The 13,157-nt window shown below is 37.8% G+C and overlaps 1 protein-coding gene across 1 annotated transcript in view; it reads right to left on the bottom strand.

The window, feature by feature from the left end:
• The window catches only part of LRRC1 (leucine rich repeat containing 1), a 91,041-nt gene that overhangs the window by 34,634 nt on the left and 43,250 nt on the right, over window positions 1–13,157 (bottom strand). Inside the window, exons 4-6 of the mRNA XM_034436714.3 lie at window positions 11,935–12,024; window positions 2,515–2,571; window positions 1,680–1,743 (exon numbers count right to left, since the gene is read on the bottom strand). Coding sequence (XP_034292605.2) covers window positions 1,680–1,743; window positions 2,515–2,571; window positions 11,935–12,024 — 211 coding nt within the window. The remainder of the gene's footprint in view (window positions 1–1,679; window positions 1,744–2,514; window positions 2,572–11,934; window positions 12,025–13,157) is intronic.

Here is a 13,157-nt window from a genome sequence, read left to right as displayed (position 1 = left end):
CAAAGCGATGACTTCATCAAGAAGAAACTATATAAAAAGTATTTACAAGAATGGCTATTTTAATAAAAGACATGAATTATTATTCTTCCAGAGTTTCTACATACTTGGGTCAATTACACCCTATCTGTATAACAAAAGTTTCAAAAGCAGTATAAGCAATGTTAATTGCACATTCTTTCAAATTGGGTTTAAGTTTTTTTCTCTTTTCCAAAGAAAATAAAGGATCACACGTATAAGGGAAAAAATACATAAAAGAATTTCAGAAAAATTGCTCCAGAGTATAATTTTAAAGCAACACATCCAACTATGTTTCTTTTCAATTTAGGAAAGATGTCTGGTGACATTCCTTGCTTCAGAGAGAGGCAGAATGCAAATGCCTTTCCCAAAAAGAAGGGATGGCTCTTTGGAAGCCCTGGTCTGCCTTATTCATAAAAGCTGCTGACTTATGGCCTAGTGAATCAGAGTTTTTACCCAGGCCAAATAACAGCATAAAGAACTGCACCCATGTGATCCAGGTAATTCCAAGGAAGTCTTCCCTCTCCTGCCTCAAGAGGTTCCTTATTTCTCTTCGTTTGAAGCGAAGTCAGTTCTCCATCCGGCTCTTCCAGCAAAGTAACCCCAAATCAGCTATTTGGCACATTTAAATACATAGCACGTTAACATCCCTTATGGTTTTTTTTTCCCCTTAACTCAAAAGCAAGCACCCCAAATGGACCTGGGATCAAGTGGAAACATGGGATTTAATCCTTCCCTTTGACACATGGACGGACGTCAGACATGTCCTATGGGTCAATAAAAGTCATTTTTCTATCACGGGCATTAATGGAACTTTTTAAAAAATTAATTATCTCTGAGTCCATACAAGGAAAAGGCACGATTGCATTGATGGCTGGAAGGAATAATCCTAATTTGTTCATGTTGCAATCCCAATCTAGATCAAAATCCTCAGCCTTTCCTGGAGAAAAATAAGGGAGTGAGATCCATGGGAATTGGCAGAAATGACAAAAACTGACTAATTGGGGAAAGACAAAAGCCTATCTGGTTTTGTTTTCATTTGGAGACCACTTGTGGACTTCTTTCTTGAGAAACATAAAAATGAAATTTTGATTTTAGGATTTGATTACTAGATTTGTTATTATAAAAATGTCACATTTTTATGTTCTTATTGTTACATATTTTCTGTATTTTTTATGCTTATGTTTAAACTTAGAGTAAGAGATTTTTCATTGAATAATTTTAATGTTTTGATTGTTTAATCTGTATATTTTGTGTTTTTGGTTTAATTTCAATTAAGAGTTTACTGTGCTAAAGAAAGTCATCTCCCTTTTCATTCTTCCCCTTTTTCCCCCTTTTATCCTCTCCTTCCTAGTTTTTCTTTTTATTATTTTGTATATCTTTTTGAGATTATTTAAATACATTTTAAAAAGCAACAAAATCCTCAGTCTTTCCTTTTGAATTAAAAAAAGAAAAAAAAAGTAACAAAAATATACACACAGAAAGCTGCATGCTGTAACTTAACATGGTTAAGGTAGCCAAGAAACAAGCCAAGATAGTTTTGATGAACTGCTAGAAAAAACAAATTACACACAATCAAGTCAACTCTGCAGCCTACTTTTGATATCTTACAACTGAGAGTTTAGGAAGTTGGGTACTGAATTTTCAACATGTGCAGTGCTTACCAAATTATAAAGTTCATTATTTCCTAAATCTAGTTCTTCTAGTCTCTGCAGCTGGGCAACTGACCTGAAAAACCAAGAACAATATAATTTTAAAAGATCATAAAGACAAAGTTTAGCATTGGAATTAGATTAGGACATTCTTAATATGATCTAAATACTATTAACACACTTGTGTCTGTAACCTTTAATTGGGAGAAATGGTGCATCATAGGGAAAAATCTCTTGAACCAAGGTACTTCAATCAAATGAGCTAATTTACAGAATGTGTCCAAAATCTATGACCCATGACTCTCATGGAACTGAAATTCGGGAAATTTTATAAAACATATTATGACATAAAATTATCATAAAGTATTTTATGACATAACCAAAATGTCAAAAATCATTTCCTGTGACCAACTCCTGACGCTTGACTGTGCTATACAGATCAATGTGGGTTATTTTCAAGGCAGATACATCTCTAAATATCTCCCTGAATTTCTAAGGGCTTTTCAAATGCATCAGAAGCTCTGCCATTGTTGAAGCCATTGAGGAATCTAGTAAGGAAAGAATGACCCAAGAGGTCATGGGTTGTCTAGTTTTCCCTAGCATTACATCAATTAGTGTTAATAAAGGCATTCATTGAGTGATTGATCTTGTGTCATCAAGTCATTTTTTACGCCTAACAAACCACATAGATTTTCTCCATGATGAAATAAAGACATTACTCTTCAGTAATATCTATTTCCTGCTAAAAGATTTATTCTATTCTTTAATTTCATTTCCATATTCAGGGAACAAGAGATTCTCAATTCATGCTGTCCATGCATACAAAACAAACAGAAGAAATACTTACTCAGGTAAATATGTTAACAGATTCTCCCTTAATTCCAGTGACGCCAGGTTATAGAGGCTAGAGAGACAGAATAAATATGATTAACCTTTTGTGACTTTAAAAAGTGCTACAAAAGGAAACAAAAAGTAGGCGTTGTAAATAGAACGTCCCAAGCATTTCCTTAAAGTCTAAGTAAGCAGGTAAATATATTACCTAAGCTGATTTTCGCATAAATTGAAACCTGCACCAAGCAATATTTCTGACCAGGTAAGCCATGCAGCAAGAAGCAGAAATGATGGGAACAATATGCTCAGAGACACCAGAATTTTTAGATGGTAGAAGATGGTCCTCCACTTTGTTCTTCTGGACTGACAAATTACAACCCTATGGGTTAGATCAGACAAACAAGCTCTACATGGGCCTAAAACTACATTTATTAACATTGGCAACAGAATCTTGCAAGTATGACTGTGCTTCCCCTCTTCCTTCTTTTAAATTAATGTAAATGGGGTGGTGGTGCCTGTTTGAGACATTTTCAGAATTCTCCCTTCTCATTTGGGATTAAGCAATGTTCATCTACTTGTTGCTTTGATAACAGACCTCCCTTCTTTCCATCAATGTCATTCTCTTTACCCTCTACAGATCACTTAGCGGGGCTGTGCCACTATGCTTTCATCACTCCAAGTGCCCTACCTGCCATGAAAGAGGCCAGATCACTAAGCTCCTCGGAAGTGCCCAATTTTCTTTATTCAAAAAAATTGCTGTAAAATTAGCTAAAAGTCAAGTTTCACACATCCCAGGAAGCACGTGTAAAAGAAGGTGAATCAGTGCAAGAAAGCAGGAAGTTTGTGTGTCTCATTCTCAAAGCAGTAAATACAGTGAAAGAGATGAATCTGTATGTTAACTGAGAGGATAGCTAAAATCCAGGGAATTCATATATAAAGGGTGGGTGGGTGTGTGCGTGTGCGTGTGCGTGTGCGTGTGCACGCGCGCGAATGCACATGCCTCTGTGTCTGCGTAGAGTCCTCACATTTACATACTGTACATTACAGTATCCCCACACTCATATGATAAAAATTCAGGAGCATGGCAACCAACATGTATTCATGACGGTTGCAGCAACCCAAGATCATGTAATCACCAGTTCTAGCCGGCTTACAACAAGCAAAGTCAATGGGGGAAGGCTGGATTGAATTAATGACCACGTGATTCATTCAACGACAACAGTGATTTACCTAACTAACATGGCACAAAAGTTGTAAAATAGAGTGCAACAGATTGAACAACCACCTCATTTAATGATGGAAGATCCAATCTCAACTGTGGTAGTTAAGTCATGGACTACCTGTATGTTATCAAACGTATTTCACATACCTGTACATTTTGTGGTGTTTATAGTGTATATCAAATAATTACATACATATATGCATAATAAAAAAGAGTGCTTCTACAGAAGATAAATTATATGCTTCTTTTACCTAATACTTTCAAGACAATATAAACTATTTTCCTCAGTAGTATGTTCACTGCAATCTGAATGTATAGTAATTTTATTTATTGGCTTGATCGTTAAGATTTCATGGATTAGTCACAGAAGGATCAATTAAAAGGATTATATTCATAGCATTTCATAATGGAGTTCTCACTGTAAATGACCTTATATGGGTAAGTTTTTCATTGTCACCTCTTCATAATACAGTAAAAGTCTATATCACCATAGTAACATTTTCCCTCTCTGGGCTTTATTTAGGACTAAATGGAGCACAAAGAATTGGATATTTTCCCCAATGCTATAATCTGCTTTAATCCTTCAATTTCAAAATAAAAATAGCAATATATCCGCATTTTCTAAAACATAGCTGCTTTTGCCTTGGTAATGGATTCCAGAAAAAAATGCCACAGTAATCATTTGTAAAAAGTTCTAGAGAACTTAAAAGAATAGCCATATGCTAGAGCCACATTTGTCAGGTGACAAAATTTTGCTTTAGTTGGCAGATATGTATATACAGGGGGGGAAAAAATACTAGCATTAAACTGTAGCTAGTGAAGTATAAAATGAAAGAAAAATGAGCTTATCTGTCACAGTGCATATGTTTGAACTCTTGGATAAGTATTAGCAAGCATACTAGTTTCTTACTATGCAAAATTGAATTATAAACTTTTAACACAGTAATTGCAACTTGCTAATAAAATCTAACTTAGCCATTTTGGTCAGGGTCTCCCTTTGGCACTTTTATCATTTAAAATGCCCAATTGTTTAGACCTGTCATTTTCTGAGTGGTTCCCTGTTGATTTTATTTCACTTATTCTAATACAGGCATTCCTCAGGTTAAGAATGCTGTATTTAAGGATAACCCCTAGATATGAACCAGGCTGCAAATTACTAAAAATGGCGGATGGCGTTCTCCTTCCTTGAACCAACAATGGCTGAAGCTTTTAGGAACCGCTGAATATACAGCACGTTTTCCTGTATTCCTGGAAGTTCCTGAAAGCTTGAGAAAGGACAATGCCATCCACCATTCTAGTAATAGGTAGCCCATTTGTAAATACGGGTTCTAACTTTAATACAAACTTGAGTTAAATACTGAGTTAGGAACAGAACTTGTTCTTAATCTAGGGATTGATACATTGCTATCTGCATTATTACCAAGCAAACTGCAGGATGGTAGGTGACATTTTGCCCTAGTCCTGCTCCAGTGCTACCCTTCTTTAATAGTTGGGTAAGGAATACTCTTTTCTCTTTTCTCAATTCTCTGAGTCAGTATGCAACATTTTTAAGCAGATCCACCTTCTTACTCACCAAGTAAAATAACTCGGAGGGTTTTGGCTATGAAATTCCTTCTCTTATAGAACCTCCCAGAATTCAGATATGCGAGATCTCAATCTTAATCAATGCAACTACAGGTTGTCCTCACCTTAGGACCACAATTGAGCCCAAAATTTATATTGCTAAAAAAAGATATTTGTTAAATGAGTTTTGCCCTATTTTATTATCTTTCTTGCCATATCACTGCAGTTATTAATTTAGTAACATGGATGTTAGGTGAATCTGGTTTCCCCATTAACTTTGCTAGTCAGAGGGTTGCAAAAGGGGATCACATGATCTTGGGACGCTGCAACTATCATTTAATATGAGTCAGTTGCCAACAATCTGAATGTTGATCGCAGGGCCACAGGGATGCTGCAACTTTCATAAGTGGGAAAAATTGTCATAAATCACTTTTTTCAGTGACGTCGTAACTTTGAACTGTCACTAAATGAACTGTAGTAAATTGAAGACCACCTGTATTGCCTATTGATTGGGCTGTAGAATTATGGATTTATAATCCTGGCCTATTCTAGAAATGTATCAGGTCAGAAATAAGACCAATATATGTGCACTATCGTGGAAAAAGAGTTTTTCAGCCAAATCTCAGAAACCATATGTTTTAGGAATGTTTAAATATTCCATACAAGCTAATAGCCACATCAACATAAAGAGAAGATGCAATTTCTTAAATAAATAAGTTTGTTGCTTTCTTCCTTGAGTATTCCAGATGTCACTTCTGGTTTGAAGTATAGAACCTATCAGGAGCCTTAGGGAATACATTCCAAAGCAAGTTGGCTCAGTTTTAAATTAGAGCCATGCTTAAACACAGCAGTTTTTCATTCACATGTGAATTTGTAAAGTAATTTTGGCTATGCATTAGAGCTGTTAACTAGTAATTACACATGTTATGTATACATCTAATTGAACAGCCATTTCCAGGTTCTGGAAAATGTTGCAGTTGCAAAAAGCAGTTTGGTTTCTCAGCATTCCAAAAACAGATTAAGCAATAAAATAAATATATTAAATCACAGATCTCACACTAACAGTAAAATGTGGATAGTGCTCAGACGGCCATATCAAGAATTCTAAATATGTGTTCTCCTTATTCATGCGGAGGAAATGGGTTGCTTTTGGGTTGTCCCTTTCTGTATGTACATAGAAAGAAATTCAGCTGAGGCTCCTTGTGATTTAGAATCCTGAAAACTAGGCTTCTAAGTTACACACAAAGCACCTAGAGCAGGGGTGTCAAACTCGCGGACCGCAGGCTGGTTGTGCCATGTGCTGGTCCCGTCCTGCCCTGTTTAGCGAAGGGGGGGGAGTCCTGATATGTCTTGTGACAATGCCGTGACAATCAAGTTTGACACCCCTGACCTAAAGTAAGAAGAAGAAAAAATCAATCCTGCTGCCGTGTGCCCTCTACAAATGGAAGGCAACAGAGAGAGGGTGATAGAGGAATAAAGTTAGCACATTTATCCCAGCTCTGCTTCCTTCTAGGTCAAGACTTTATCACCCTGGTAAATTCTTTTTTGGCTATAAGTCCTATAGTTTGGCTGTATTCATTTAGGATTGCAGTATTGTTGGGTCATGTGATCACTTTCTTGCTGATTTTCGACAGGTAAAGTCAATGGGGGAAGCCAGAATCATTTAATGGCTAGGTAATTAATTTAACAACTGCAGTGGTTTACTAACCAACTATTGGGGGAAAAAGTAGTAAAATCGGCTACACTTCACTTACTGTAACAACCACCCTGCTTAGCGATGGAAATTCTGGTCCCAATTGTGGTCGTAAGTCAAGGACTACCTGTACAGTATACGATCAGAGAGTATCCTTGAAACTAGAATCTTGGTGGCACAATGGTTAGAATGCAGTAATGTAGTACTACTTTTGCTGACTGCCAGCAGTTCGGCAATTCGATTCTCACCGGCTCAAGGTTGACTCAGCCTTCCATCCTTCCGAGGTCGGTAAAATGAGGACCCAGACTGTTGGGGACAATATGCTGACTCTGTAAACTGCTTAGAGAAGGCTGTAAAGTACTTTGGAGTGGTATATAAGTCTAAGTGCGATTGCTATTGCTATCCAGAGAGAACACCACAATCTTGTGGAGTTCTTTATATTAATAGCAATTTCATACCACAGGATGAGGAGAGACAGTACCTCTTATTTACAGTATAAGAAAGACGAACTTGAGCACACTGCAATTCTGGGGAAGCTGCAAAAGCCTGCCTGCAGACCGACCTTCTTCAAACATCAGCAGTATTTTTTACTGATTATTGGAGAAGACCACCAAAAGAGTCTCTCGCGATACGTAGTCCTCAACCTACAACTACAAGTGATGCAATGAAATGAGCTGTGCCCAATTTGAACAACCCTTTTGCTGCCAAGTATTAAGCAAATCACTCTGGTCACTAAGCATACCATGCGATTGTTAAGCAAATCTGGCTTCCTCCATTGGTTTATTTGTTAGAAACCCCCTAGCAAAGGTTATAATGGTGATCACGTAACCCCAGGATGCTGCAACCATCGTAAAATACATGCCGGTTGCCAAAATGTCTAGATTTTCACTATCTGACTGCAAGGATGCTGCAATGGTTGTTAAGAGCAAGAACCGACACCATCGTAACTTTCAATGGTTGTGAGAGAAATAGAATTATTTCTGTAAAGAATAAACCAAGACAAACCATCAGACAAGCAAACCAAATCTCAACGTTTAATTTTCCCACTTTTAAACACCTTGAAATCTGATTATGCAAGCAGTTTCAAGATGTTAAATGATTGGGGGAGTGGGGGTTGAAAACAGATCCTTCTCATTTAATTTTAATTCAATTTTCTTTGTGAATGGATAGGAATTATAGCTATACAACTTAAATATTATACTATATGAAATGTATTTTGAGTACATGCCATAAAGAATTATTCTGCCTTTTCAGGACTGAGTACTTACTTATATGTTTGTTTTCAGCTATAAACTGTATTGCTCCATGAATATATTTCAAGCATAATTTTATACCTGATGACCAACCAAAATGTTACTTCCCTAGGTAATTTATTTATTTATTTATTTATTTATTAGATTTTTATACCGCCCCCTCTCCCGAAGGACTCGGGGCGGTGAACAGCCAAAGTTAAAAACATACAATATAAACAATTAAAAATACGTTTAAAACAGAATTAAATCTAAAATGGCTCCCCAATTTAAAATGCCTTACCCATACCCCTATAAAAAGACGAATTTAAAATTTAAAAATTTAAAATTTCCACATTTAAAAAGGGGGAAGATTTAGGCCAGGCCAGCTTGATAAAATAGAAAGGTCTTAAGCACGCGGCGGAAGGTGCGCAGATCCGGGATCCTACGTATCTCCGGGGGGAGCTCGTTCCAAATCGTAGGTGCCCCCACAGAGAAGGCTCTCCCCCTAGGGGCCGACAGCCGACATTGTTTGGCCGACGGCACCCGGAGGAGCCCCTCTCTATGGGAGCGTACTGGCCGGTGGGAGGCTATTGGTGGTAGCAGGCGGTCCCGTAAATAACCAGGTCCTAAGCCATGGAGCGCTTTGAAGGTGATAACCAGAACCTTGAAGCGCACTCGGAAGACCACCGGGAGCCAGTGCAGCTCGCGCAGGAGAGGTGTCACATGGGAACTCCATGTCGCTCCCATCACTACCCGCGCGGCCGCACTCTGCGCCAGTTGGAGCCTCCGAGTGCACCTCAAGGGGAGCCCCATGTAGAGAGCGTTGCAGTAATCCAGACGAGAAGTAACGAGGGCATGAGTGACTGTGTGTAGGGAGTCCCGATCTAGATAGGGACGCAACTGGCGAATCAGGCGAACCTGATGAAAAATCCTGTGTAATGACATACACAGGCAACACTAAGTGATAGCAAAATTGCAAAGTAAACTTGAAGAAAAGAGGGGGAAATACTTTTTTTTCAATCTGAGATTGAATATCAAAACTCTTGAGCTAGTACGTGGGCTTAACAGATTGCATATTATAAAAAAAGAGAACATTTAGAAAAGAGAAAAACAAGTGTGGGTATTTTTTCAAGTATGATTTTATATTCTTTTCTTCTCACCTATGAAGTCTAATTTTACAGCGGTACATCCTGTTCAATAATCTACAAGCTCCATGCAATAAAAATTGAAAACTGAAGAAAATTATCTTGACTTTTAAAAAAAAAAATATTTCTGAAAGATATATTTATTTTAAATGGTGGTTAGCTGTATTTAGCCCTTTTAATATGCAAATCCTCATTTCTATTCCAGTCAAAAGATGGTTTAACTTCAAACAAATCCTTACCAGGAATTATAGATTGAAATGCTTAGGAAAAGATTCCATCCTCCGGGATTTTCAGTTTTCTTTGAAAACCAAAGTCTTGTCAATGTGAATTAGAAATAAACTGGAGGATTGAAAAGTATTTATGCCAAATGCAAGAGAACCTTGTTTTGTACCTTGTTATCTGCATATCTGCCCATCAGATATGCGAGAAACAGCTTCATATGTTCAATTTTTGGCATGCAGTTTTGATCACTCCACCATCTTGTGCGGAAGTGTTTATTAACCCACCCAACCCCAATTTCACAGAAATCCTAATTTGTCACATTCTTACTCTGTAGGTTATCCTCTCACTTCAGCAGTGAAAATGAAGAATACATGAGAGTAAGAAAGAGGAAGGTCTGAGATAACCAAGATAAGGTAAAGGTAAAGGTTCCCCTCACATATAAGTGCTAGTTGTTCCTGACTCTAGGGGGTGGTGCTCATCTCTGTTTCTAAACCGAAAAGCCAGTGTTGTCCGAAGACGTCTCCATGGTCATGTGGCCGGCATGACTAAATGCCAAAAGTTCACGGAATGCTGTTACCTTCCCACCAAAGGTGGTCCCTATTTTTATACTTGCATTTTTTTACATGCTTTCGAACTGCTAGGTTGGCAGAAGCTGGGACAAGTAATGGGAGCTCACTCCATTACGCGGCGCTAGGGATTCAAACCACTGAACTGCCAACCTTTCCATCGACAAGCTCAGTGTCTTAGCAACCGAGCCACCGCGTCCCTGTATAACCAAGATACAGTATCCTTGTTTTTGCTTTTTCCTTCTTTTTTTTAATTATTCTCGGGATCTCAAAATTTAACCACTCATCTCATTCAATGGATTAGGCAGCATAAAATAATTGTACTAAAGAAACAAACAAACAAACATGCTTTCCCTGGGTTCACAGTCTCGTTATCCAATGAACTATAACCCCTGCAATTAAAAAATGTCACTCTGAGTACATCCGAATTATTGGAGATTAGGAATTTTAACACAGAACAGTAAAACTGACAGCAAAATTGAACAAAATCATCATCAAAAGTTTAATAAAAGTTTAATATTATTGTTAAGAAACACTAAGGTTCAGAGATACACATTTAACAGACTGGCATGTCAGAGATTTTTTTTTTTTTTTTTAATGAGCCAGACGTCTTTGGTGTCAATTTGTAAAGCATCTGTCAGAACCCTGACATTTGGGATATATTAGACATTTATTAATCACACGTTGAGTTCTATCTTGCTCCTGCCCCTCAAACTGGAATACCGAAGATGTTACTATATTCAGTTGGACAATGTTATATTTCCCTGTCTATATTGGATTCTCAAATGTTGAATTTAGTACTTTCAAAACTGCTCAAGTGATGTCAAATATTCTGTCCATCAGAAACAATCACAATTTGGAAGGAGACCCTGCTTTTGTGTCTCATAAGGAATAGTATTGCAAGAATAAGTGAATAGAAATTCATGCTCCAAACAAGCTCGAGAAATTCATGCTGACTGCTACAAGTTATCTAACTTCAAACATATTGGCCAAAAGCTTCACACATAAGAAAGAGCTCTGCAAAATGTTAGAAAGATGTTCTCCACAAAGAAAGTTGCACTATCTTAGCAATATGGCATTGTCTGGAATACTTGCAGAGACTGTCTTTGGTTGGCACTACTTCAGTTAGTACCACCAGCAAATGAAATAGCTACATGCCTACATGCTGACAAAGTCTGAAGCAGCCACATATGTGTTAATATTATATGGAAAAGTTATTTGCATGTACTAACATACTTTGCAAAGTGTCCATTCTGAATGCTCTTTAAGGTACAATTTAAAATTTTCAAAAGGAAACAGATGAAACAGCAAGGAAAAATCGATGACGGAGCTATTTCTACCAAGCATCAACAAACATGAACATACAGAAAGAGACCAACATGTAAATTATATGCAGAAGAATTGTAAGTTTATATTTTCATGCAAGACATGTTATCTGCATCATGTCATTTTGACATTTCCCATATTTTACTGTTTATGCTTATATGTTTTACATATGTTTATTAAAGGGCAGTATTCTTTCATTAAATATATAGAAAAGAATAGATTTAAAACCATCCTCGGGCAAAAGAAAAAGGATTCTAGACTGAAATAGTGTTTGATGCCATTCATAAGTTGAAGCTGAAATGGAGATTCCTTGTGACGTTTTTAGTAGACCCACTACTCCAGTTGCAAGTGATCCAGGATATTAATAATGCCCTTGGTCTGGATATTCATGAGGATCTAAATTTATATCTAAAGTCCATTTGTGACACATTTTAGGTTTCAAACATTCTGTAAGTAAAAAAGCTTACTTTCCAATATTTTCAGGTAATGCTTGAAGAGAGATGTCATTCGCAGAGAGACATGTTAAATTCTGTAATTCAGGAAAGCTTTCAGGCAACCTATAGAGAAAAAGTAAAACTTATCCTTGAGAATGACAAAGGGTAAATTCAGTTCTCCAGAAGGAAAGCTGGCATTATTAACATTTCAAGTTTATTTACTGGAAATAGTATATTTGGTTTTACAAAGCAGGAAGCAAACACTCCTGGAGACAAGAATAGAATAAAAACCATGTATCCACAGCAAGCCTTAATACTCTAGATTGTATTCATAATATGAAAGAACATGCTTCGTTTATCAATAATACTTGTGGATATACGATTTTAGAATTAACTGGGTCTTTGGAAAGCTATTGTTTTTTCCAACGTTCCCTTTCTTCCCTTCTCTTCCCTTTATCCTGCCTTTATTATTTTTATAAATAACTCAAGGCATTAAACATAAATAATATTCGTTCCTCCTCCTTTTCCCCTCACAATAACAACCCTGTGACATGAGTTGGCCCACAGTCACCCAGGTAGCTTGCATGCCTAAAGTGAGATTAGAACCTGAGGTCAGCTTAGACCAGACCAAAGAAGAGAGTCACTCTTCTTTATAACTATTTTTCCAAAACAATATAACAGTGATGGCTAACCTTTTCCTCTTCGGGTGCCAAAAATGTGCATCTGCGCGATAGCGTGTGCCAGCACCCATAATGCAATGCGCATGCCCCCGCACATGTGCACACACACACACACACACACACACACACACACACACACATGCCCCCCTGCGACCCCCACCCCCCGCATGGGCCCATTTCCGCACTTCTGGAACACACACTCCTCCCCGCCACGCATGTGCATGTGACCCACCGCATGCGTATGTGACATGAGCTGGGCGGCAGCTCGCGTGCCAGCAGAGAGGGCTCCGCAGGCCAGCTGTGGCACGCATCATAGGTTCGCCATCCCGGCAATATAAGCAAGGATATTGATGGAATCTGGAGCTTATTTGAGGGGAGGAGTGAAAAGGCTGGCTAGCCTTGAATTGCTGATGGGAAGGAAGTGACTGAAAGGTGATCTGCCCTAAAGCCTTGCTGTATTTATCTAGTAATTTCTGCAGTGCTTGCATCATTCTAGTGAGATTGCTGTCAATATACAAGTAGCCATGAAACACATCGCTCTGATCAATTCCTGGTCTCATTTCTGGTTCTTCATGC

The sequence above is a fragment of the Pantherophis guttatus genome, chromosome 1 (genome assembly GCF_059756535.1).
Source record: "Pantherophis guttatus breed Tessera chromosome 1, ASM5975653v1, whole genome shotgun sequence".
Classification (NCBI taxonomy): domain Eukaryota; kingdom Metazoa; phylum Chordata; class Lepidosauria; order Squamata; family Colubridae; genus Pantherophis; species Pantherophis guttatus.
This window is presented reverse-complemented; position numbering and strand designations above follow the sequence as displayed.